The sequence below is a fragment of the Asterias rubens genome, chromosome 9 (genome assembly GCF_902459465.1).
Source record: "Asterias rubens chromosome 9, eAstRub1.3, whole genome shotgun sequence".
NCBI lineage: Eukaryota > Metazoa > Echinodermata > Asteroidea > Forcipulatida > Asteriidae > Asterias > Asterias rubens.
This window is the reverse complement of record NC_047070.1, coordinates 4,808,295-4,832,129: the sequence shown is the minus strand read 5'-3', so window position 1 is coordinate 4,832,129 and position 23,835 is coordinate 4,808,295. Positions and strand designations below refer to the sequence as shown.

At 37.6% G+C, this 23,835-nt stretch overlaps 1 protein-coding gene and 1 long non-coding RNA gene across 2 annotated transcripts in view; both read left to right on the top strand.

Moving 5' to 3' along the window:
* LOC117294966 (ankyrin-3-like) overlaps positions 1–23,835 on the top strand; it is a 52,916-nt gene that overhangs the window by 17,208 nt on the left and 11,873 nt on the right. Inside the window, exon 5 of the mRNA XM_033777524.1 lies at positions 8,439–8,548. Coding sequence (XP_033633415.1) covers positions 8,439–8,548 — 110 coding nt within the window. The remainder of the gene's footprint in view (positions 1–8,438; positions 8,549–23,835) is intronic.
* Positions 20,781–23,407, top strand: LOC117294968. Its single transcript, XR_004519602.1, has 3 exons — positions 20,781–20,931; positions 22,616–22,618; positions 23,371–23,407. It is a non-coding gene; the product is annotated as an uncharacterized LOC117294968 (long non-coding RNA).

The window sequence follows — 23,835 nt, the reverse complement described above, 5'->3', positions numbered from 1 at the left end:
GTTTTGACCTTTGACCCCATACATTTCAGATATAGATACGCAGTCCAATTCTATTGCGGACGTGACAGGAATGAACTGTTTGGGCATCTATGGAAAGCTCATGTCACTGTGCACATTTATCCAATACCATTGTATCTAATGGAATCACTGGATCTGAGAAGCCGGGACCTGTCTTTATCCTTGCGGCTAATGACAGGGGCCCAGTCTATACTGTAGGGTAAGCTTGGGCGATATCACGATTTTATCGAATATCGCGATACTAACTTGGAAACGATTTCGATATCGGATTGATTTGGTTTTTATCCAAATATCGATATATCGCGATATATCGCGATATATCGCGATATATCGCGATTTGATTAAATATCGCAATATCGGGATGTATTTTCTAGCTGAGACATCATGCACCCCATAGATTTGGAGTAAAACCAGAAGAATAGGTCATTAGAACACCTCATGCTATGACTGTCTCTTCTACAACTTTTACTGGGAGTTTGAAGACTGATGATGTCAAATTTAATTAATCGCGATTATATCGAATATCGCGATACATTGTCGGCGATATATCGTGAATAAAAAGAATCAATATCGCCCAAGCTTACTGTAGGGTGCAACGATTTGTTTGTTTGCGATCACGTTACGAACAGTCCTCCAATCAAATGGCAAGGATCTGCTTGGGTGCTATACACTGTACAACATGATATAGTTATCATATATTCGGTGTTCATATTTTGGAATAAAACAATACCACATGCATTCAAGCACAGGGTTAAATCAACAGAGATTTCCACTATAATTCAGCACATGGCCTTCAAATCAAATCGCATGCCCTTACTGGCATCCCCTCCTGACCAATAACTTCAATTGTCACAAATGAATTGTTCCCATACGTGCCTAATACAAATATCTGGGAGTAGAAACACGGGGTATTATGCACGGCATTGATGTAACAGAGAAAAAACTGATGTAACCACGAGGTCTTCTTCTACAATGCAGTACATATATTTTTAATCAAATTGTTCATTGGGGATCTCAACTTCATCCGGCCGGACATTTTCAGAGTTTTTTTTTCTCATCAACTAATTTACTCTGTAATAAAATATGGAATTCCGTGGTTAGATTATCAACGAGAAAAGAAAAAAAAAATATTGAAATGAATTAAGGTGCATTAAGCCATTATACACTTTCGGTTAACAGTATTGTCCAAGTCCCACACTTCGTGTATCACAACTATATATAAAACAACAAACCTGTGAAAATTTAGGCTCAATCGGTCATCGGAGTCGGGAGAAAATAACTGAAAACCCACTCTTGTTTCCGCGCGTTTCGCCGTGTCATGATATGTGTTTAAAACAAATTCGAAATTCTCGCTAACGAGAATTTATATTGTTTTACCGTTTTCTCAAAAAGTAAAGCATTTCATGGACGAATATTTCAGGAGAAGTCTTTCACCATTACCTTCTGTAAACCCTGTATATTATTTGTAAATCTGTGAACTTTTTTTGTTTTTTCTGTACCGAAAGGGTCCAATGGCTTTAAAGGCAGTGGACGGTATTGGTAATTACTCAAAATAATTATTAGCCTAAAACCTTTCTTGATTAAATGGTGAGAGGTTGATAGTATTTACATTGTGAGAAACAGCTCCCTCTGAAGTAACGTAGTTTTCGAGAAAGAAGTAATTTTCCATTAAAATATTTTAATTTGATTTCGAGACATCAGATTTAGAATTTGAGGTCTCGAAATCAAGCATCTGAAAGCACACAGCTTGGTGTGACAAAGGTGTTTTTTCTTCCATTATTATCATGCAACTTTGCCGACCAATTGAGCTCAAATTTTCACAGGTTCGTTATTTTATGCATTATGTTGAGATACACTAAGTGAGAAGACTGGTCCTTGAACGTTACCATTAGTGCCCAATGCTTTTAAAGAAGCCCCTTACATTACTAAGTCATTATACTGTTATACATATTATGTATGTGTACATGTATACAGGCATACTCTCACAGTTTTCATTTACTCTTGTGTGCTGTGTAATTATGGACTATTCCACAGTTAATTCATAATTGTGTAACAGTGACTCCAGAACTAGGTCGCTCAGATTGTTACATACGGAAGTGAAAGTCATTATTGGCCTTATGCATTGACGCCATCCAGCCGCCATCTTAGAGGAAAAAAGGTGACGAAACAATCGAGACGCACGGATTTGTACGCACGGCGCACAGTATTGGCCAATGAACAACATCCTTTTGACCTCTACTAGGTGAGGGCGCCCTACTGAAATGACGTCATATGCATAAGGTTTATTCATTTATTTTATGCAGTTTTATCAGTAAATGTAACCTCATTAAAAAAAATCTTTCTTCTTTTTATTTATTACAGAAATTGTAGGGGCGTACTTGAGACCATGTATTTAGCATCCTTTTTTTCTTTCAATTTCTGCAGGTCGGGTGGGATTTTATGTTTTCATTAAACAAAAATCAGTTTAATACAACCTCGCTTTGCCTGCACTCAATTTGAGGGAAGGCATGTTAAACAAAATCTCCCTGATCGAAAGACGCAAAGTGCTGCAATTTGTTTATATTATATGAAATATTGTGGAAGTTAATTTAAAAATTGAGTTATTGTCTAGACATTAAATCACGTCTATTAGATGTTCAACAATTTTGAAAAAAAAAGATTTGTAATCAGTTTTTTGAAGTTGTCAATGGCATACTTCCATTTTTGGGGGGGAAACATCTCTGTCAGAAATCTTTCAAAGAAAGTTTCTTAAATCCAAGTGGGCAAAAAAAAGCCAGTCCATGCAAACTGATGAAAAATATAAATGAAAGCGGGGATCGGGATGTTGGTATGCAGTGATATAGACCTGCATACCCAAAAAATATGACAACAATACAATTATGTCAAATGACCATACTGTAATGGTAGCAACATGCTGCGATAATTTCCGTTTTCTGTGAATAACGCACAGCAGGATGTTGTGGGACATTCAATGATTGCCTTTAATAAAGTAAACAACTCACTCTGCATCATTATCCATCCAAAAATCTCCTTTTTCCCCTCAAGTATTAAGCTTAAGCTATAAGGTCACACTCCCCACGGCCACAAAACATTTCCTCCCATGTGTGTAGCAGCAAATAATAACATCCAAATTATGGTTGCTAGGCAATGGGCGTACGGCAGCCATCTTGGAACAACTGTGTTGGCAAACATGGGGTGGGGAGGGATTCTGTTGTGCAATTACTCTAATAGCTAGAGCCAATACAAACAATAGGAATGGCACATCACACACAGACACAACGCATGTCTTCTCCAAATCAGAAGAGCGAGACATTTAGATTTCTGCTTGGGAGAAAGTTTGGGACAGAACCAACATTGAAACAATACATTATTAAAAGGAACACGTTGCCTTAGATCGGTCGAGTTGGTCTTTGAAAAGTGTTTGTAACAAATTTTTATAAAATGCATATGTTACAATGGGTTCCTCTGACAATTTTTCTTAGTGCCCCATTCCTCCCCAAATATGAATACAATGTCTTTTTTAAATTGAAAACATTTTCTGCCTAGTTGGTAAGACACTGCTCTAGAATTGCAAAAGTCGTGGGTTCGAATCCCATCCGAGTAATATGCCTGTGATTTTTTTTTTCAGAGTTTGGGAAAGTACCAAGTATAAAGCCAAAATAAATATTCTTTATCCCCGATGCAAATTTCCATTAATTAAATTTTCTGCAATCTTTTCAGAATAAACACCTGTCATTTTAACTCAATTTATGTCACCCTTACCTTTTTTTTTTTCTTAAGAGCCATTTCACGCCAACCTTGTGCTAAGGTAACGACTGGAGACAGCGAGATATTTTAGCAAGGTGCTCGATCTGAAAGTCTTTATCTCGCCAGTCGTGATTTTTGTGTTAATTGGTTTAATTGAGTCTGTCCGATGAGATACTAAGTGCAGCATCAGATTCTCTGATATGACGCTAAGTCTGTAAGTCTCTTATATGCAGTTAACGAAAGTGTTTGCCTGTTTTGACTTTTTTTTTTTTTAAGATACTGTACTGGTCGCTTTTGGGCTGACAAATATTTAGATTGATGCTCCTGATAATGTCTGGCTCCACTCACTTAAAGGTCAATGTAACAACGAGTTGACATTTCGGGCCTAAGATGTCGGCTGCGGAACGCAAACACGTGAAGTTAGTTAGGAAAGTTTATTATTTGTGTCGTTGCCGATATCATCACGTTAAAAATTAACTCGTACATCGTACATGTACGTTCGGAAGTGTATGCTTCGTTGTCTCATTGGTTGTGTGCATGATTTACTTGTCTGCCCGCAAGACTAGCAATTAGTATACAAAGGTAACTTGGTCTGATGAAAGTAAAAAGTCTACTCGCAAGATGGTTGTGCACGAACTGCAGACTCATCACCCCAGTTAATCAAGAATGCAAAACAAAATGAAGAACGATTCTTAATGATTTTTTTATGTAACACACAAAAGCAAAAACCTGATTGTTTTGCACGATCTGCAGAATCTTGGCTCCAGTTAGTCAAGAATGCAAACACTTAAACAATATTCTTTGTGATTATTAAATGTATAAACGAAAACAGATAAAGAAAAAGTTATGGACCAAAATTACCTGTAGTATATATATTTTTTTTAATGCATTTTCTTTTCGATGTTGTGATGTTTTTACTCTAGCAGAGTCTTCCGCAGCCACAAGATGTATTGAGAAAGACTCTGCTACGATTTAATTGTCATGAGGCCATTCATTTTTGAATGTTTTTGTGCCGCGTATCGTAGCCGAGTTGTTAAAAGCACTGGACTGTTTGGTGTTGATCAGCAGTATGTGGTTCGAGTCCAGGTCTTGACACGCGTGTCCTTAAGCAAGACACTTCGTCCTTTTGGAAAACCGTATCCAAACCATATACATGTAACATGTTCTTCAAAGGGAAACCTTTATCAAGATTTATACTTTCAACAGAGCTCCTGCATGTGCTTCTCAGCAAGAGAGTTTTTATGGCCATTAAATATCGCATAAAAATAACTTGATTTTAATATCGCCTGGCAAATTAGTGATCTGTGAGTCAACTAGTACATTTTCTGTTGCGTTTTGCTTGGCTATACAAATACAATGGAAATTGTTAAATACATTGTATGCAATGTAGATGCAGGTTGACGAACATGTAGGCTTCATCATACAAGTACTATGGCATTTTAATTCATATAAATTTTATGATACAGTACATTGGTTTATTGTTGTGGCTGAGTGGTTGCCAGACTCAAGCTCTCAGTCATTGTCAGTGTTTCTGATCAGCAGAGTGCTTTTCGAGTCCCAGTCATGGCACTTGTGTCCTTGAGCAAGATACTTAACCATAATTACTTTGTCCTTCAGAGTGGACATTAAAGTCGCAAGTCCTGTGTTTTAGAATTGGTAGTGCATGTAAAAAAAAACTAAGAACACTTATCATTTACGAGTAGGGGGTAAACCCCAGTGTTTATGGTTCGCATAGCAAGCACTCTTACAGGTAAATTTCCTCAGACTTGCAAGCTACATGTACATACAAACATGTACAGTGATCAAGTTCACTTACAATTACATGTATGAAGGCCGGTTTATAGTGGGTCATAAAAAACACAGTTTATAGCCCTCAGCGATGACTATGAACTGTGTTTTTAAGAATCGCACATCAAGATTTCCACCGCGCGACCTTCGCACTACCGACTATAAACCGACCTTAAGGCATCCTTGGTTTCATTATATCAGAAATATATTAACAATAATAATAATAATGATATTTGTCCACCGTTCTATAACAATAGTAATTTGATCAAAAATATGATCAGGGTTGCTGCTCCAAAGGGTATTTTAAGAACTGATGATGGGGGTTGGGAGGGATATGACAATTGTTTATTACTTGCTCGTCCATATACTTTTTTTATTTTATTCTTTTGTATGCAAGACGCCAGACACACAAGGCCTGAAGGCCACTTCAAGGTGTGGGCTACAACTATTATTTTTCCAGAGGCCGTTGCCACCTCCTCCTAGGGCTGAAACATGGTTACCCCTATTACAGTCAATACGGATACTAGGCCTGGGTAACATCAGTCCGAAGTCTGGCCGGTAGAGCAGAAAGCACTACCCTCTCCAATTTTACGTAGCAAGTTTCACGACCGGGATTCGAACCCACACTCTGCTGATCAAACACCAGAGCTTGAATCCGGTGCTCTTAACCGCTCGGCCATGACACGCCACAGAAGTACATCAGAATTAAGCACATCTGAATTAAATACATTGTAATGGTAGCTTCTCTTTATTACTGTACAGTGTACTTAGTTAAATTTTATTACATAGTACTTAAATTTTTAAAGCGTTTTTATGTCGTTGTGGCATTTGTAATTTTAAAAATGATTTCAGTAGGTTTAGCTGGTAATAGTTATTTTGTTTTATTAAAGGCAGTGGACACTATTGGTAAATTACTCAAAATAATTACTAGCATAAAAACTTACTGTGTAACAAGCAATGGAGAGATGTTTATAGTATAAAACATTGTGAGAAACGCCTCCCTCTAAAGTAACGTATAGTTTTCAAGAAAGAAGTCATTTTCCACGAATTTGATTGTGAGACCTCAGATTCAGAATTTTAGGTCCCCAAATCAAGCATCTGAGAGCACACAACATCGTGTGACAAGGGTGTTTTTTCTTCCAATATATCTCGCAACTTTGACGACCAATGGAGTTCAAATTTTCACGAGTTTGTTATTTTATGCATATGATGAGATACACCAAGTGAGAAGACAATCCAAAATCCCCTGCTAATCTGTGAAATCTGCTTGACGTATTGTAAACTTGTGTAGAATTCCCTGCTTACGCAAGCAAGCAAGGCATGTACAGTACACATGCAAGCAAGGCATGAAATTGGGCCCTGCTCTAGCAAATACAAAGATTGTGGGTTCGAATCCCATTTATGTGATTTGCCCGATATTTTTCACTGACCTCGGAAAAGTACTGAGTGATACAGTGCTTAGTTCACATCGATGTCTAGGTATTTTGTTATCCACTTCAAGGCTGTAATTTGGAAACAATTTCCGTGCCCATCTATGTACAGTTTTATTTTTTCAGACCTTTTTGGAGCTTCTTGAGTAATCATTTTCCTTTAAAAATATTGTTGCCACAATTATTCAAAAACCCTGACTTTTAAGGAAAGGATAAAGGAAAGACAACAAAAGGTTTTCATAATTAGCTCTGGGATTTGATGTTGTTGTGTGCGAGAATACATGAGTAGTCACTCGGCCTTTGATGTTGTTGTGTGCAAGAATACATGAGTAGTCACTCGCCTTTATTTGCAGAGCCTCCACCGTGGTATTCTGCCATGTTATGATGGAGCGATTGCCTCCCATTGAGCCAAATTATACAGTGATAAACAATGGTGGCAGTCTGTCCATTCTGGTGTGTTAAATTGGTACAGTGGGATAGTGGTCTGGAATCAGTGGTTCTACAATTCCATCCAGAAAAGAGATATTACAAGGCATGTTTTCCCAAAACTGGTGTCCCTCTTTATTTGTATTGGTGAATTTTACAAAGCATAGTAGGTGCAGGCTATGCAATGCAAAGCCTAGGTGGATATATCCATCAACCGTCCAGCTGCCATCAAAGAATTGAGGGCGCTTTACTTTGAAGTTGTTCTGATCAGTAGACTAAATGGTCTGCCGCAAGTCTGTCCAGGGGCCCAATTTCATCAATCAATGTAAGCACAAAACTTGCTAAGCACAGGAAAATATTGCTTAGCAAAAACAGGTTACTGCTCAATATTCCATTAAATTTACATTGTTGTGACTGGTGCCCACTCTTTTTGTTTTGCTAAGCAAATAAATTTGTTAGGCAGTATTTTCTGCTTAAAGGCAGTGGACACTATTGGTGATTGTCAAAGACTAGCCTTCACAGTTGGTGTATCTCAACATATGCATAAAATAACTAACATGTGAAAATTTGAGCTCAATCGGTCATTGAAGTTGCGAGATAATAATGAAAGAAAAAAACACCCTTGTCACACGAAGTTGTGTGCGTTTAGATGGTTGATTTCGAGACCTCAAGTTCTAAACTTGAGGTCTCGAAATCAAATTCGTGGAAAATTACTTATTTCTCAAAAACTATGGCACTTCAGAGGGAGCCGTTTCTCACATTATTTTATACCATCAACCTCTCCCCATTACTCGTCACCAAGAAAGTTTTATGCTAATAATTATTTTGAGTAATTACCAATAGTGTCCACTACCTTTAAACAGCTTCAGAAATAGGGCCCAGAAGTGGTTAAGGGCAAAACCTGCTCGACTGAAAAAGTACTCGACTACAACACCATCCCCTTTTGTGATAAAGCAGCTCTATAAAATTAGGCTGCGGTATCGTTCCATTGTTATCTGATGCGATTCTTGACGATGTTTCTTTTGACAGGGTTGGCATCATGGTGTGGTGTACTTGCTACGCAGCGGGGGTAAACAGGCTATTGCAGACCGCAGCGGGCGGCTACCTCTTCATGCTGCGACATACGACAAGGACTCCAGGTACGTGTAAATTACTTTTTTGCAGCAGCCAGTGGGCAAGCTTGATGCTCTGCTCTTGAAAGAGAGAGGCAATTATTTTCTTGATAAGAGGTCACCACAGCAATTATTTGCATAAAAAGGCGCTCAATTTTATAGAGCTGCTAATTATTAAGCACACAAAAGTAGCTTAAGTATTTACAACAAAGTCATGCTTACTACATGTACGTAGACTAATTGTATTAGCCAAAATACCATGCCCACATAAACAATTTGTGACTGATATTTTGCTTATTTTTGGCTTAGCAGCAAATGAAAAATTAAGCAGTGTACTGTAATAATAGGCCTATACAGACAAACTTAACCAAATGTAATAGTGTCAAAGTATGTGTCCACCCTATCTCAAAATGGGTTATTGATGATTGAGGGCAGCACTCAAACTTTCCAAAAGTCGTCTCCAGGCGATCTTTGGAGATTCAAATTGGTTGACCTACTTTGATTGATTTCTAATCAACAATCCTTATCAACATAGGCACTCTAGACATAATAATATCACAGCATACTTTCTGCCATTACAATTTGCTATAAAAAGGAGGCTTTTGGAAAAACAAAATTACACAATTTCTTTTCTGGGTCATTAGAAAAGTATGTTGCTACCTTTAATTGCATGTGCTGCAGATAATCAGGCTTTTAGTATGGATAGAAATACCAAAGTTCAGACGTCCACTAATGAAATAATGAAGTATACGTTGTATCACCTACATGTCTCACCCATCAGTCAGTGTGCCAGTTCGCTTGGTGTAGCATGAAGCAATGTTCGGTAAAATGTATTAATTGCTACTAGGTAAGTCCAGCATAAGAAAAAAAAACAAAAAACACAGGGATCAGTCCAGCATTTTCATCAAAGCTTTGCAAATATGAAAACAAATCACAAAGGGGGAAATTCTAGCATTTTTATCAAATTTTCAGCAAAAATATTGTATAAATCACATTAATTTTATATAAAAAAAATTCAAATATTGAAAGAATCACAAGGGGTAAGTCCAGCATTTCTATCAATTTTTTTCAAATATTGAAAAAACCACAAGGGGTAATACAGCATTTTTATCAATGTATGGCAAAAATATTGAAAATTGCACAATAGGTAAGTCCATCATTTTTATCAATTGTCATGTAGTTCCGATCAGGATTTACCCGGATTAGGCTGGCGTGCCAGAAGGTGTCCCCAAGGGAGTGATATTCTTCTGCATCTGACAACATACATTAAACACACAAAGAGTGGATGTAGAAAAAATATCAATGGCCAGTGAAATCGTAGTATTTAAAAAAAAATGTAGCTTTCATGAATATCTAATTATTTGACTGCAGTCGAGCTGTTTCAAGGCTGGAAAGGTAATTTGCAAGCACTTCAATTATCTTGTTTACCGGCAATATTATACAGTATACTGTACCTACATGTACTGTACATGTACTCTCTGAATAATACAGAGACGCGCGGCTGCACTGACAAACGGAGTGAGTCTTTGAATCCAGTGCTTTGTTAATTTGTTAATTTTTTAAATTTTATTTGAGCAAGGAGGGAGTAACAAACATGCTGGCACCTTGGGAAATCTTAAAATAATAATAAATAATAATAATAATAGGCATTTCTTGTAATGTGCCAAATCAATCTTAACAAGTGTTCAAGGCGCATGTAATCATCTCTGGTTAAATTTTAGACTCTTAAAGGCAGTGGACACTGTTGGTAATTATCAAAGACTAGCCTTCACAGTTGGTGTATCTCAACATATGCATAAAATAACAAACCTGTAAAAATTTGAGCTCAATCGGTCATCGAAGTTGCGAGATAACAATGAAAGAAAAAAATACCCTTGTCACACGAAGTTGTGTGCGTTTATATGGTTGATTTCGAGACCTCAAGTTCTAAATCTGAGGTCTCAAAATCAAATTGGTGGAAAATTACTTCTTTCTCGAAAACTATGGCACTTCAGAGGGAGTCGTTTCTCACAGTGTTTTATACCATCAACCTCTCCCCATTTACTCGTCACCAAGAAAGGTTTTATGCTAACAATTATTTTGAGTAATTACCAATAGTGTCCACTGCCTTTAAAAGCTCAGTGATGATGAAGTTCAAACTAGAACAATTCTGTGAGATATAATTCCGTCTGAAAAAATAAGTCATATTCAAGAAAACTTTATCTGAAAACCTGAATAAAAAAACACCCATCTGGATTACAGTTACAAAAACGAAAGCTGTGGACAATGTGTTGACAAGCTGATCATTTTGGATGGTTTTTCACTGTTTATTTCCCGATTCACAACAAATTAACACACATTTTTAAAAGGGTTAACAAAACACATACATCATGTATTTGTGTATAGTGAATTGTTGATCACACTATGAACACTGTCTGCAACTATTTTGTCAGCTATTTTTTATTTCAATTTAATGTTTTTTTTTCTTCTGTTTTTTTTTCGGTTTATTTCCGGGGTGGGAGGGGGGGGGGTGGTAGGTCCACCCTGCCCTGTCCCAGCCCACCCTTCTCCATCCCTGCATTGCTGTAGTAAATTCGGAGGGCTCCCCATCCCGTATTTTTGGGGCCGATGGCACTTCGTGAAAATGAAAATGCAATTATTGAGATAAAGGCCCCTTCCTAAAATAATCAATAATTTTGTCATTTTAAGATAACCATCACTTTGTGAAAGTATTGGCAAATTAATAGATACCTGGGCATGCTGGAGGGAGAATGGCGCAGCCTTTGCCACACAGTGGCAGATTTTGCCTGAATATTTCATATCAAGATAGTTTTAACGACATATTCTCCTCTGCGCACTAAATATTAAGTATTAAATCTTTAATGAATATTCCTTATCGCATTGTATTTATATCCTCAACAAGAAGAAAAGAAATATATAATTTTTCAGAAACTCATTACACTGTCGATCGCATGAACATTTAATCAGTGCCACTTAAGATGGTTTCTATTATTCATCCGCTGGAAGCTTATGTACACATGAAGAGACGCACCCGCCTCTTGGCATACGTGTACTGTAGGAACGCTTACTTATTTGTGTGTGTTTTTGTTGTTTTTGTTTGCTCGATCTTTCCATCAAGGGAACTTGGTAAACCCCCACAAGGGAATATAAACCCCAAGGGTCGTTCCACTCGCGTAAATGTTGCCAATGTTTGCGCACGTTTGCCAACAATGTGCGCCGCCACCGTTGGCAAACATTGGCAACTTTACGCGAACATACTTCTGAGGTGTTGGCGAGTGGTTTTTAAAATTGCGGACAAGCATACAGTATTATTTTTTAGTCACAGCCATAACTACAGTGTATATTCGGTGGTTGATAATGCAGATTTGAAATAACAAAGTTCATTAGTTGATGTCATGATGTACAGACAGCAAAAAACAAAGTATGGTGTCGCCATCTTCATTTCAATCGTTCGAAAGATCAACAAGGCTTGCGCGAGCAGTTGCGATTCATTTGCGAGAGTGGAACGCACCCTAAGCTGGCATCAGTAATCTCTCCCCCTCTCGCTCTCTCTCTCTCTCTCTTACAAACAAACATTGGTTTAATGTATGGGTTTCACAAATCAAGAAACTCTTTTTCAGTAACTATACAATAATTCTAGTCATTGTGAAATCAGCGGTTAACTTGGTAGGATTCAAACCCACAACTTTGTGATTGTAAGTCCTGTAGTCTAACCACTGGACCACGGTGACCCATCTGCAAGACGGCGATCCCCACTCTGACAGGTTGCTGCTGATCCTATTTTCATCTAGAATTTGCACACACACAAAAATTCCTTACAGGGGGGATACATTTGGTTATCACTATTAAAATTAATGGCAATAAATACTTACTTGGTGAGAAGTACAACAGCTTTCAATAGTATTATTTTAAAGCTGTGTGTTTTGAGACTCTTTTAACTTTGTTGTTACAATGTGGTAATGGAAAAAAGATATCAGTTTTTATCCCCCAAGAAACGGTACTGTCAGAATCGTTTCTCAGACTGTGTATTCCAATTGCAGATTATTCTTCCTTCTTTGACATAATTTCTCTGGAAGTTTGAATACATTTACACACAAGACATGCCCTTCTCTTCCAAAAGCTTGGTCTGATTTCACTTAGAGCTAAGATCATGAAGATTGATCTTAACTGTGTATTGATCTCGATTGCTAAGTAAAAGTGCGAGGTCATATCACCAATCACTATGGCAATATTAACAACTCATCTTTAAGATGAAGCCAAGTGCTTTGTGAAATCAAGCCCTGTCCTACAAGTGTACAAATATTGACTGCTTGGAGTGCTGTGGTTAAAACTACAACTCCGAGGTGATCCTCAGCACGTTCTATTTTCTCGAGGTGAAGTCGAGGGAAAATATACCACTCCCAGGATCACTGGCAGAGTTGTAGAGTAGAGTAAAAAGTCAACATTTGATTTATAACACTCCAACATTGTGCCTCAACGTCTAGGTACGAAGAAACTAGCTACTGTTGTTATGGGTATAGCAGATTGACTGCTACATGTGTGGGTATCCCGTTCAAATGCTGTGGGATAATAGATTAGTTGCTATGATGACTATAATACATAGTTTTCTGCAATGTCCGTCTATAGCGCTTCAAGTTCGCAAAAATTAAGACATGGCTCTTCTTATCGTTAGCAAAGAATTGGCGCTTTGCACTTAACGTTACTGGGCAGTCTTTGCGTACAATACAATACAGTACAGTTTCATTTTACGAGCACCACAGAATTTCTACGCATAAAACTTTATTGTCCCTGCATGAAAAATTCCTTTAGCCTTTTTTGCTCGAGTAAAAACACAGCAATACAAAATATTAACGTTGAAAAGGGGTAAAACGGAACCATAGAGAACAGCGTAGAAATTCTGCGCTTGCTCTACAAGCGGAGAATGGGGATGGTAAAATGAAATTGGGCCCAGGGGCCGATTTCACAAAGCCTTTCAAAATTCATAGCAGGACAAATGTTCGGACTCACCATAGTGATTTGTATTGTGACATCACATTTTACTAAGCAACTACGATTGATTTGCAGTTAAGATCAATCTTAGATCTTTGTAAAATCAGCCCCTGGTGATGATCAGGGCTTGAATTTGGGTGAAAAATCCACAAGCCCCAGTGATGCAATCAAAGAGTGGAGTCCTTGCAAGGGGTGGTTGCAACTAATGATACAGCAAATAAAGATTCCAGCTTTTAAGATCATCAACAGCTCATCTTCATCAGCTGCTGAAAATTACCAAACCTAGGTCACGTCTTTAAAAAGCAAAGTTTGTTCATGCGCTATTTAAATAGGGTTTGTGTACACACGAAGAGAGTGTAATGTACATAGTTTCAGAGTGGCACACTTTTGCACACTTTTGCATCTTTTTTATCTCTATGTTTGTGACCGTTGTTGTGGAAGGGCAGAATCAGTGGATCTTGAAATATGTGAGGGCATTCTAAAGGCACTGGACACTATTGGTTATTACTCAAAATAAATATTAGCATTAAAACTTACTTGGTAACAAGCAATCAAGAGCTGTTGATACTTGATAGTATTTAACATTGTGAGAAACGGCTCCCTCTGAAGTAATGTAGTTTTCGAGAAAGAAGCAATTTTCCACTAAAATATTTGAATTAGATTTCGAGACCTCAGAAGTAGAATTTGAGGTCCCGAAATCAAGCATCTGAAAGCACACAACTTCGTGTGACAAGGGTGTTTTTTCTTTCATTGTTATCTCGCAATTTCGACGACCAATTGAGTTCAAATTTTCACAGGTTTGTTTTGTTATGCATATGTTGAGATACACCAAGTGGGAAGACTGGTCTTTGACAATTACCAATAGTGATCAGTGTCTTTAACTACAGGAAAATCTTGGGAGTGAGTGTTGGCTGATTACACGTGGGAGGGCTCACTTATAAAGGGGTGTGTTGCAGTGGCAGACGTGTCAAGGAAGTGTCATGGCCGAGCGGTTTAGAGCATCAAAATCAAGCTGTGCTGTTTGTGATCAGCAGAGTGTGAGTTTGTGACACTTGTGCTGTTACTAATAGCTATCAATTGCGTTCCGCATGGTAATATTTGCGGGTTAGCTTGGCCGCCCGACACACGGAAACCATCCGGTTATAAACAACTCCAGCTGGTCATTGTCAACCGTTTAAACACCCCCACGTGACGTGCTCTCCACCAATAGGAGTAGCGTAACTGTCTGGTGTATTTATGAATGTTTATTATCACCATAGTGATTTGTGTTGTGACATCACATTTTACTTAGCAACTACGATTGATTTGCAGTTACGATCAATCTTAGATCTTTGTGAAATCAGCCCCTGGTGATGATCAGGGCTTGAATTTGGGGAAAAAATCCACAAGCCCCAGCGTTGCAATCAAAGAGCGGAATCCTTGCAAGGGGTGGTTACAACTAATGAAACAGCAAGTAAAGATTCCAGCTTTTAAGATCATAAACAGCTCATCTTCATCAGCTGCTGAAAATTACCAAACCTAGGTCACGTCTTTAAAAGGCAAAGTTTGTTCACGCGCTATTTAAATAGTGTTTGTGTACACACATAGAGAGTGTAATGTACATGTACATAGTTTCAGAGAGGCACACTTTTGCATGTGGTATCTTTTCATCTCTACATGTATGTTTGTGACCATTGTCGTGGAAGGCCGGAATCAGTGGATCTTGAAATATTTGAGGGCATTTCAACTACAGGAAAATCTTGGGAGTGAGTAATGGCTGATTACACGTGGGAGGGCTCACTTATAAAGGGGCTGGTTGCAGTGGCAGATGTGTCAAGGAAGTTTCATGGCCGAGCAGTTAAGAGCATCAAAATCAAGCTGGGCTGTATCTGATCAGCAGAGTGTGAATTTGTGACACTTGTGTCAATCCAATGGGACGTTAAGCTGTACAGGTCTTGTGTGTTGTTACAAAAAGTAACAACACGCATAATAGACCTCAGTACCCACTTACATCGCAAAGAGAGGGAGGGATTCGCCCCGGTGTGTCCAGAAGTGCGACTATCTTGAGCCATTAAGGCAGCACTAGAAAGGTAGAAAGAAAGAGAAAGAATTGGGTTGTGATTGCTTCCATTAATGAATACATTATGAGGCCTGGAGTTACATGGATCCGGAGGCCATGGAAGGCCATGGCCTTCCAAAATTGCTCCTGGTCTTGGCCTTGGTGCCCCTTCAAAAGTATCCCATACACTTTAAGAATGAACAATGGCCTTGCCCTTTTAAAGATGACATTCCAGGCCTGTTTATGACAATACATGTTTGGTATTTAGGCTTGTAATACCATATGTAGTTATCTGCGAATGTACAACTTTTGCTGTCAGTAGAGCTTTATCATGGTGTGGCCATCTTGATTTTACTCCAATACAACTCATTGTAACCAAACTATGGCCGTGTCCGAATTGGCGACTTTGGCTACAGCTACGGCTAGGGCGCGCGCGTCTGCTATTCTCCAGCACTGAAACATGCGTTGATCTAGCCGTAGCTGAAGCCATAGTTGCCAATTCGGACACGGCCTAAGGCTGGATGAAACAATAATCTGGTGCCATGTTTACGCAATGAACGTTAGCATTCATTACTGTTATTGGAAACAGGAAGCATGACCAATATGGTGAAAGCGTTATAAAGGTCTATATCAATGGAGAAAGAGATTCCCTACTCCCTATAACACATGTATATCTTCAAGTTAAATTTCAAGTCAGATGCTTTTATTTTGAGTAGGTTTGTGCATTTATAGCCTTCAACCGCATCCCAGTCTGAGTGACACTTGAAGAGCATGCACTTGACCTGACAAGAAAAGAAAGAGCTTCTTTATGATTTCATACAATCGGAGATGGGTGATTAGGATTGTGTATGTCCAAGTCCAAGTTTTATATAATGTAATAATAATGGAATGTGTTGGCATACACCGATTTTGATGTGAATACATGTTTTTTCCCTGGCCATGTTTATTGGATTTCTTTTGTAGGGTCCTACTTTTGGTACTAAAAAAAAAGCGCCCCTCAGCAAGTGAAAAGCACTGCAACTGTTGATAGTGAAAAAGGATTCCCTTTTGGGTAATATTGCTTGGATAATTTTTCACCCAAAAACAGTTGGATCTGAGAAGCGATGCATGAATCGATGCAAGCTCGATCAGTGACCATTTGTCAACTGCTAGTTAATATTTCATGGTTACCTTTGCATGAAACACATCCTGGGTACCAGACAAAAACACCCAATGGTCGACATATACATGTAGATCGAACTTGCTCTTTGATTTATGAGGGTAGGTGTCCATTTTTAAATGCTGCGGCCAGATAGATAAAAAACTGTGACAGTTTTGTTTTGTTTTGTTTTTCTCAGCAAGTAGACACTTTATTCAGCTGAAACTTTCACATGTGTCCTGTATTGTACCTTTCTTTTTAACTTTGCCTATAAATAAGCATTACGGTGACAAAAAAACAATTTCTTGAAACCATATCATACACTTTTGGTAATTGTCAAAGCCCAGTCTTCTCACTCACTTGGTGTATCTCATCATGATCTCATCATATGCACAAAATAACAAACCTGTGCAAACTTGAACTCAATTGGTCGTCTTGTGAGATAATAATGGAAGAAAAAACACCCTTGTCACACAAAGTTGTGTGCTTTCAGATGCTTGATTTCGGGACCTCAAAATCTAATTCTAAGGTCTCAAAATCAAATTCCAAAATTTTAGTGGAAAATTACTTCTTTCTTGAAAACTACATTACTTTAGATGGAGCCGTTTTATACTATCAACAGCTCTCCATTGCTTGTTACCAAGAAAGTTTTTATGCTTACAATTATTTTGAGTAATTACCAATAGTGTCCACTGCCTTTAACCATGGACAGATGGAGGAATTGTTCTTATTCCTCCATGCTTAAACTGATTGGCCTTTTCAATATTATATGAAAACACCCACGCAACGATTAATATACCCACTGAGGAAGAGGGGCTAATTAGGTCAAGTTTAGTTTTGTGACGCGCTCATCTCCAATAAACCCTTATATGAACAGGTAACATTGATTACTAACCTCACCTTAAAGGAATTGGGTGCTTTTTGTAACACAATACACAATGTCCACAGATTGACATTAAAGATGCTATTTCAGATTTTTTGCCGATTTGACCCAAAAATTTTGATTTAAAATTCAATAGGTATTTTGATGAGGGTCGAGAAAGTTACAAGCTTTCATTTGAGCCATTGCTCGAAAAAGTCCGCCAATTATTAGCAGCAGTGAAATAAAGTGCTCAAAATTAGTTTTTGTCAGGATCCCGACAATATATCACGTGACCAATTCTTATGTGTTTTTATAAGAAACGTTTTAAATTGTTGTCATGGTTCCTGACCATTAAAAGTAAAAGTTAAACTTTTTTCGTTAGAGCAGGTGATACTCTTTGAAATACCATTCACTCAAACAAATCTATTTTTTAATGTTTGGGGCCAAAAATCTGACATAGCATCATTAACCTTTCCTGGTTTGTTTTTATTTTATTTTTTGACAATTTATTGGAAAATGAGTACATCACAAAACTGAATTAGACCTTGGAGCCCCTCTTGATTTAATTTCTTGAAACAAGATATTCAAAATTGCTGTAATTTGACTTTAAATAATCAAGGGCTATTGCACTGTACCAAATTTGTTAACACTGTTTATGTAATAAATTATGGTATTTTTGGACCAAACTACTTCATCATTGACCAATGTTTACTTTCCTATTGTGAGTGACTGTTGCCATGGAGATCAATAAACTATGGATGACAATAATTAAATGCCCATGGGATCTATTACTTTGACTTTAAAATAATGATAATAACTTTCCGTCAGAATATGATATAATCCCTGCTCTAAGGTATTGTATGATAACAAAAGGGTAAAGCCGGCCTTGTTTTTTGGACAACTTACCTGTAATTGGAGTGTTTTGGCCGAGCTAAGAACATCTGGTGTTTCTGATCAGCAGAGGGTCGGGTGGGTTTGAGTCCCAGTCGTGACACTGTGTCCTTAAAGCAAGACACTTAAACATTATTGCTGCGTCCTGCAGATGGGATGTAAAGCCGTAGGTCAATGAACCCAGTGGCTTCCTCAGAAGTATCTTAGTTTTTAAAAGAGAGGTAATTTCTCACTTAAATAATGTTAGAATTCAGGCCTTAAGCCTTTTAATTAGGCATTATTATTATTATTATTATTATTTATTCGACCAATACAAAGTACAACCATCAGGTTACAATAGCACAAGACAGAACATTAACGGGAAAAAAAACAATTATAAAAAAGCAAGAAATAAGGAAAATAAATACAGAATTAAATAAAAGAACAAATAAGGTTAAATTAAATTAACTGAAACAAGGTTTGCTATTGTAGTACTTTTAAAGCATCTGAAAACACACAAATTTGTGCAACTAGGGTGTTTTTTCTTTCATTATTCTCTTGCAACTTTGATGACCAATTTGAGTCCAAATTTTCACAGGTTTGTTATTGTATGCATACATGTAATTACGATTATGTTAAATACACACCAAGTGAGAATACTGGTCTTTGACAATTACCAAACGTGTCCATGCCTTTAATGCTAAGTTTTGAGGAGCAAATCCTGTTTTCTGAGTAGCCACTGTTATTTTTTTTATTATCGCAAGTTGATATGCTACCCAACAAGGAAAATTGTTCACTGACAGTTTTATTATTTTGTTTCCACCAACAACATGTAATTATGCACATGTCAACTTGCAAGTGTCGCCCAGGAAGAGTGTCTGCTTTTGTAGTACTTTTAAAGGTCATAACTATGCTTCTGACTGACTTATTTCCCAATTAAAACCTTTAAGTGTCAAGATACATGTTATTTTTCCGAAATATTTGTCCAGAGGTGATGAAAGTATAATCACTCTGTTGGAATTAAAGTATTCAAAATTCAGGCCACACTAATCCCAAAGCCAGTGCTGTTGACGTCGGGCCAGTGAACTTGCATGTAGGACCGGACAAGTCTGCAGCGGTCTTGTTTTTTTAGATTGAATAATAACACTCAAAAATCAAGTGATAAACCATGAGGGAATCTGACTGGGTACTGCTGCCACTTCCAAGGTTGTATTGTAAACTTGGGTGTGATCCCTGGGGTCGATTCCACAAAGAACTTAGGACTAGTCTTAACTTAGGACTAGTCCTAGGAGATATTAAAAACTTAATAATAATAATAATAATAAGACATTTGTAAAGCGCCTAATGCAAAAGCCTCTAAGCGCATTAAAGAAACAATAAAATAAACAATTAGAGAAAGATACAAGATACAAATAGGCAAATTACAAAAAAGAAGCTTTAAACAAATGAGTTTTCAACAAGGACTTAAAACATTGTAAAGTATTAGCTTGGCGAATATGCACAGGAAGACTATTCCAAAGAAACGGTGCTGCGTACGAAAAAGATCTGTGGCCATAAAAAATGGAAGAAGCTCTAGTAGCAGAAAGCAATGACTGTTGAGATGATCGTAAAGTCCGAGTAGGGGAATAATGATGAACAAGTTCAGATAAATAAGCAGGAGATTGACATGTTTGAGCCTTGAAAGTTAACAGAAGAATTTTGTAAACTGTTCGAAACTTAACTGGGAGCCAATGCAATTGCATTAGTACAGGTGTAATATGGTGAGAATGAGGCAGACAAGAAACGAGGCGAGCAGCAGTGTTCTATACACGTTGAATTTTAGCAAGATCTTTATCGGGGAGTCCATACAGAAGTGAATTGCAGGAATCAAGTCTAGTAGTGACGAAGGCATGAACAAGACGAAGAGTAGTTGCTTCATCCAGGTAGCGGCGAATTTGTGATATTTTCCTAATAGCCATGAGAGCTCCTTTGCAAACATTATCACAATGTCTACTCATGCACAATGATGAATCCATAATAACACCGAGGTTACGGGCAAATTCAGATGGTTCAATGACAGACTGGGCAATTTGTATTGTTGGCGGCGAAGTCTTTTTAGTGAAACGAGATCTCAAAAATAAAATCTCAGTTTTTGAGTCATTCAAAGCAAGTTTACTTGACAATGCCCAAGATTTGACATCTTGAATGCACACTTCAACTTTTGCAATGGCAGAAGCGCGATCAGCTGGATCAAATGTAATGTAAAGCTGGGTGTCGTCAGCGTAAGCAACACTAGAAATACCATGGGCAGCAATGAGGTCTTGCAAGGGTGCACTGAACAATATAAATTCAAGTGGCCCAGCTACAGAACCTTGTGGAACACCACACCAGAGATGATGGCGATCTGATTTAAAATTGTTGATGAGAACATGCTGGGTTCTGTTGTTCAGATAAGAAGAGAACCAGTTAAGGGCAGTTCCAGTAATTCCATAGCGTGAAGATAAACGTTGGATGAGATGCTCATGGTTGATAGTGTCAAATGCAGCTGAAAAATCTAACAGCACGAGGATTGCTTCCTTATGGTTGTCCAGTGCACGTAAGATTTCGTCCTGCACACGAACAAGAGCAGTCTCAGTACTGTGGAAAGGACGATAAGCAGACTGCATTTTAGCATGGAGGTTATTTTCATGGAGATAATCATGAAGTTGACTAACAACAGCACGCTCAATCAATTTGGAGATGAATCTCAAGTTAGAGATAGGACGATAATTTGACAAACACTCTGGGTCCAAATGTTGCTTTTTCAGAAGTGGCAGGATGCAAGCCTCCTTAAGATGATCAGGGAAATGACCAAAAGACAAAGATCTATTAATAATCTCTGTGAAGACTGGCAGCAATTCAGAATAACACTCCTTAAAAACAGATAATGGCAGAGGGTCCAGCTTGCAGGAGGTAATCGAACAAGATTTGATCATCTTCATCACTTCATCAGAAGTGACTACACGAAAAGTGGCGAATGACGAAGTACAATGATCATGAATGTCAACGGAGATGGGTGAAGGATGATTATTATCAAATCTGCCATACAGTTTCTTAATTTTGTCTTCGAAGAAACTAGCAAAATTGTTGGCAAGATCAACAGGATTATCAAAACTTGGAAGCTTTTTCAAACACTTCGGAGAAGAAAGCTTGTCAATAACACGGAACAGACTTCGTTGGTTGCACTCGGATATTTGATGGCGATGATAATTAGATTTACTATTGTTTACAATGTCTCTGTATATAATACACTGTTCTTTATACAACTCATGATGCACAGCAAGGCCAGATTTTATCCACTTTCGCTCACAACGACGTTTCACTTGCTTGGCTGCACGTAAAGTATCGCTATATACCATGGAGCATGAGGACGTAGTATTACAGTTTTTAGAACTTCAGGAGCATGATTATCTAGAATATCCTTAAGAACAGAATTGTATTGCAAAACAAGTTCATCTAAATCGATCATCAAAGAAGAGTTACAAATATCAGATTTAAAAGAAGGCATATCAATTGAACAAAGTTTGCGAGTAAGTAATGTCTTAGTTGATGCTGGAGGGCGAGCAATATTAATCAGACACTTCACAGCAGCATGGTCAGAAGGAAGATCATGATGAGTTGAAACCGAAGAAATTAAATCATCAGTGACATTAGAAATCAGTAAATCCAATGTATGTCCAGCGATATGAGTAGACGAAGTAACATGTTGTTGAAGGTTGGAAGTATCTAACAAGTCACGAAAAATAACAGTAAAAGCCCTTCTGACTCACCCTGTTACCAAAACCAAGTCGTACGGTTCCTGCTCTTTCTAATATGCAGCGGTTCAGTTATGGAACAGTCTTCCAGAGGTTTTCAAACAGGCTGAGACATCAGAACAATTCAAAACCCGGTTAAAAACATATCTGTTTACTTTGTACAATAAATGTTGATTTCCTTTTACAGCGCATAGGGACTTCACGGTGATATGCACTATATAAGAATGTTTTTATAATTATTATTATTATTATTATTATTATTAAAGCTAATCCTAAAGTTAGGATGAGTAACTCATCCTAACTCGAGATAAGACTAGTCTTAACTCTTTGTGAACTCCACCCCTGGTTACACATGCCATTGGCATGTACAGTAGCTGCTGACTGGCAGAAAGATATTGGCGTCACCATAGGGCTAATAGCTCAGTTGGTAGAGCGTCAGCATGTTAATCCAGAGGTTAGAGGTTCACGCCCCCCTCTATTGTCAAATTTTCTTAGTTCAACCCAAAATGAAATAATACCAAGTTGTGAAATACATGTAATGTTAATGAAACAAAAACGTTGTTCAAACGTTGACTTTGACTTCGATAAATACCTTTCAATTGAGTACAAAAGTATGCTTGCCTGTAATAAAATTAGATATATCTTCTCTCACTGCTTGTTCAAAGAAAAAGCTGTATATAAACTGTGTAGTTTTTTTTTTCTCATTTGGATTCTGCTCTTGAAAAAAACAATTGTCTGAAATAAATAGTTGGAGTTAAATCCCCTGCAGTCTTGTGGATTTTCCCAATATTCACTAAGTATCAAAGCAGCAATTAAAAAGAGATAAATCTTCTCTTAATGCTTGTTCAAATAAAAACAGTTCACATGCAAACTGTGTAGATAGGTTTTTCTCATTTAAAAAAAAAAAAAGATATCGAAGATCTGCAATAAACTTTGTGAGTTATTTATTACCCCACTAAATAAACTCCCATAATAACACACTGCCAAATGCTAAATTAAAAATAATACATAAACAATACTGAGAAGTTTCACAGATGTTTACTGTAAACAGGACTCTTTCGTTCACTGACTCTTATTTTATCCTCTATTGTAAAGGGTGTATGTACATTTTGTAGGACAAAAAACACAATGTCCACAGATTTACATTAAACTTACACAGTTTGAAGATAATGATGGTAGAAAGCTTCCCTGAAAATATTACGTGCTGAGGTGCTGTAGTTTTTGGGAAAGGAGTAAAACAATGGCATGAAAATAATTTTGGTCTCATGAGACCAAAATTATTTTAAGCATTTACAAACGTATTTTCATGACATTGTTTTATTCATTTCTCAAAAACTACAGCACCTCAGTAAGTTATATTTGAAGGGAAGCTTTCCACTATCATTATCTTCAAACCCTGTAAGTTTAATGTAAATCTATGGACATTTTGAAAAAGTACCCAAATCCTTTAAGTTGATAAGGGGAGCCCTAGGGGAGCTCTCCCTCCTAATAAACACACCCTTACACTGTAGCAATTTTCCAACATCCTAGAATCAATCTTAAAAAATGTACCTACACCGCTTTATTTCAGTGCCTACAGTACATGTATGTCATCCAAAATGCCTTCAAGTTGGAAGTCAACAACACTCGGCTCACAGTTGGGCA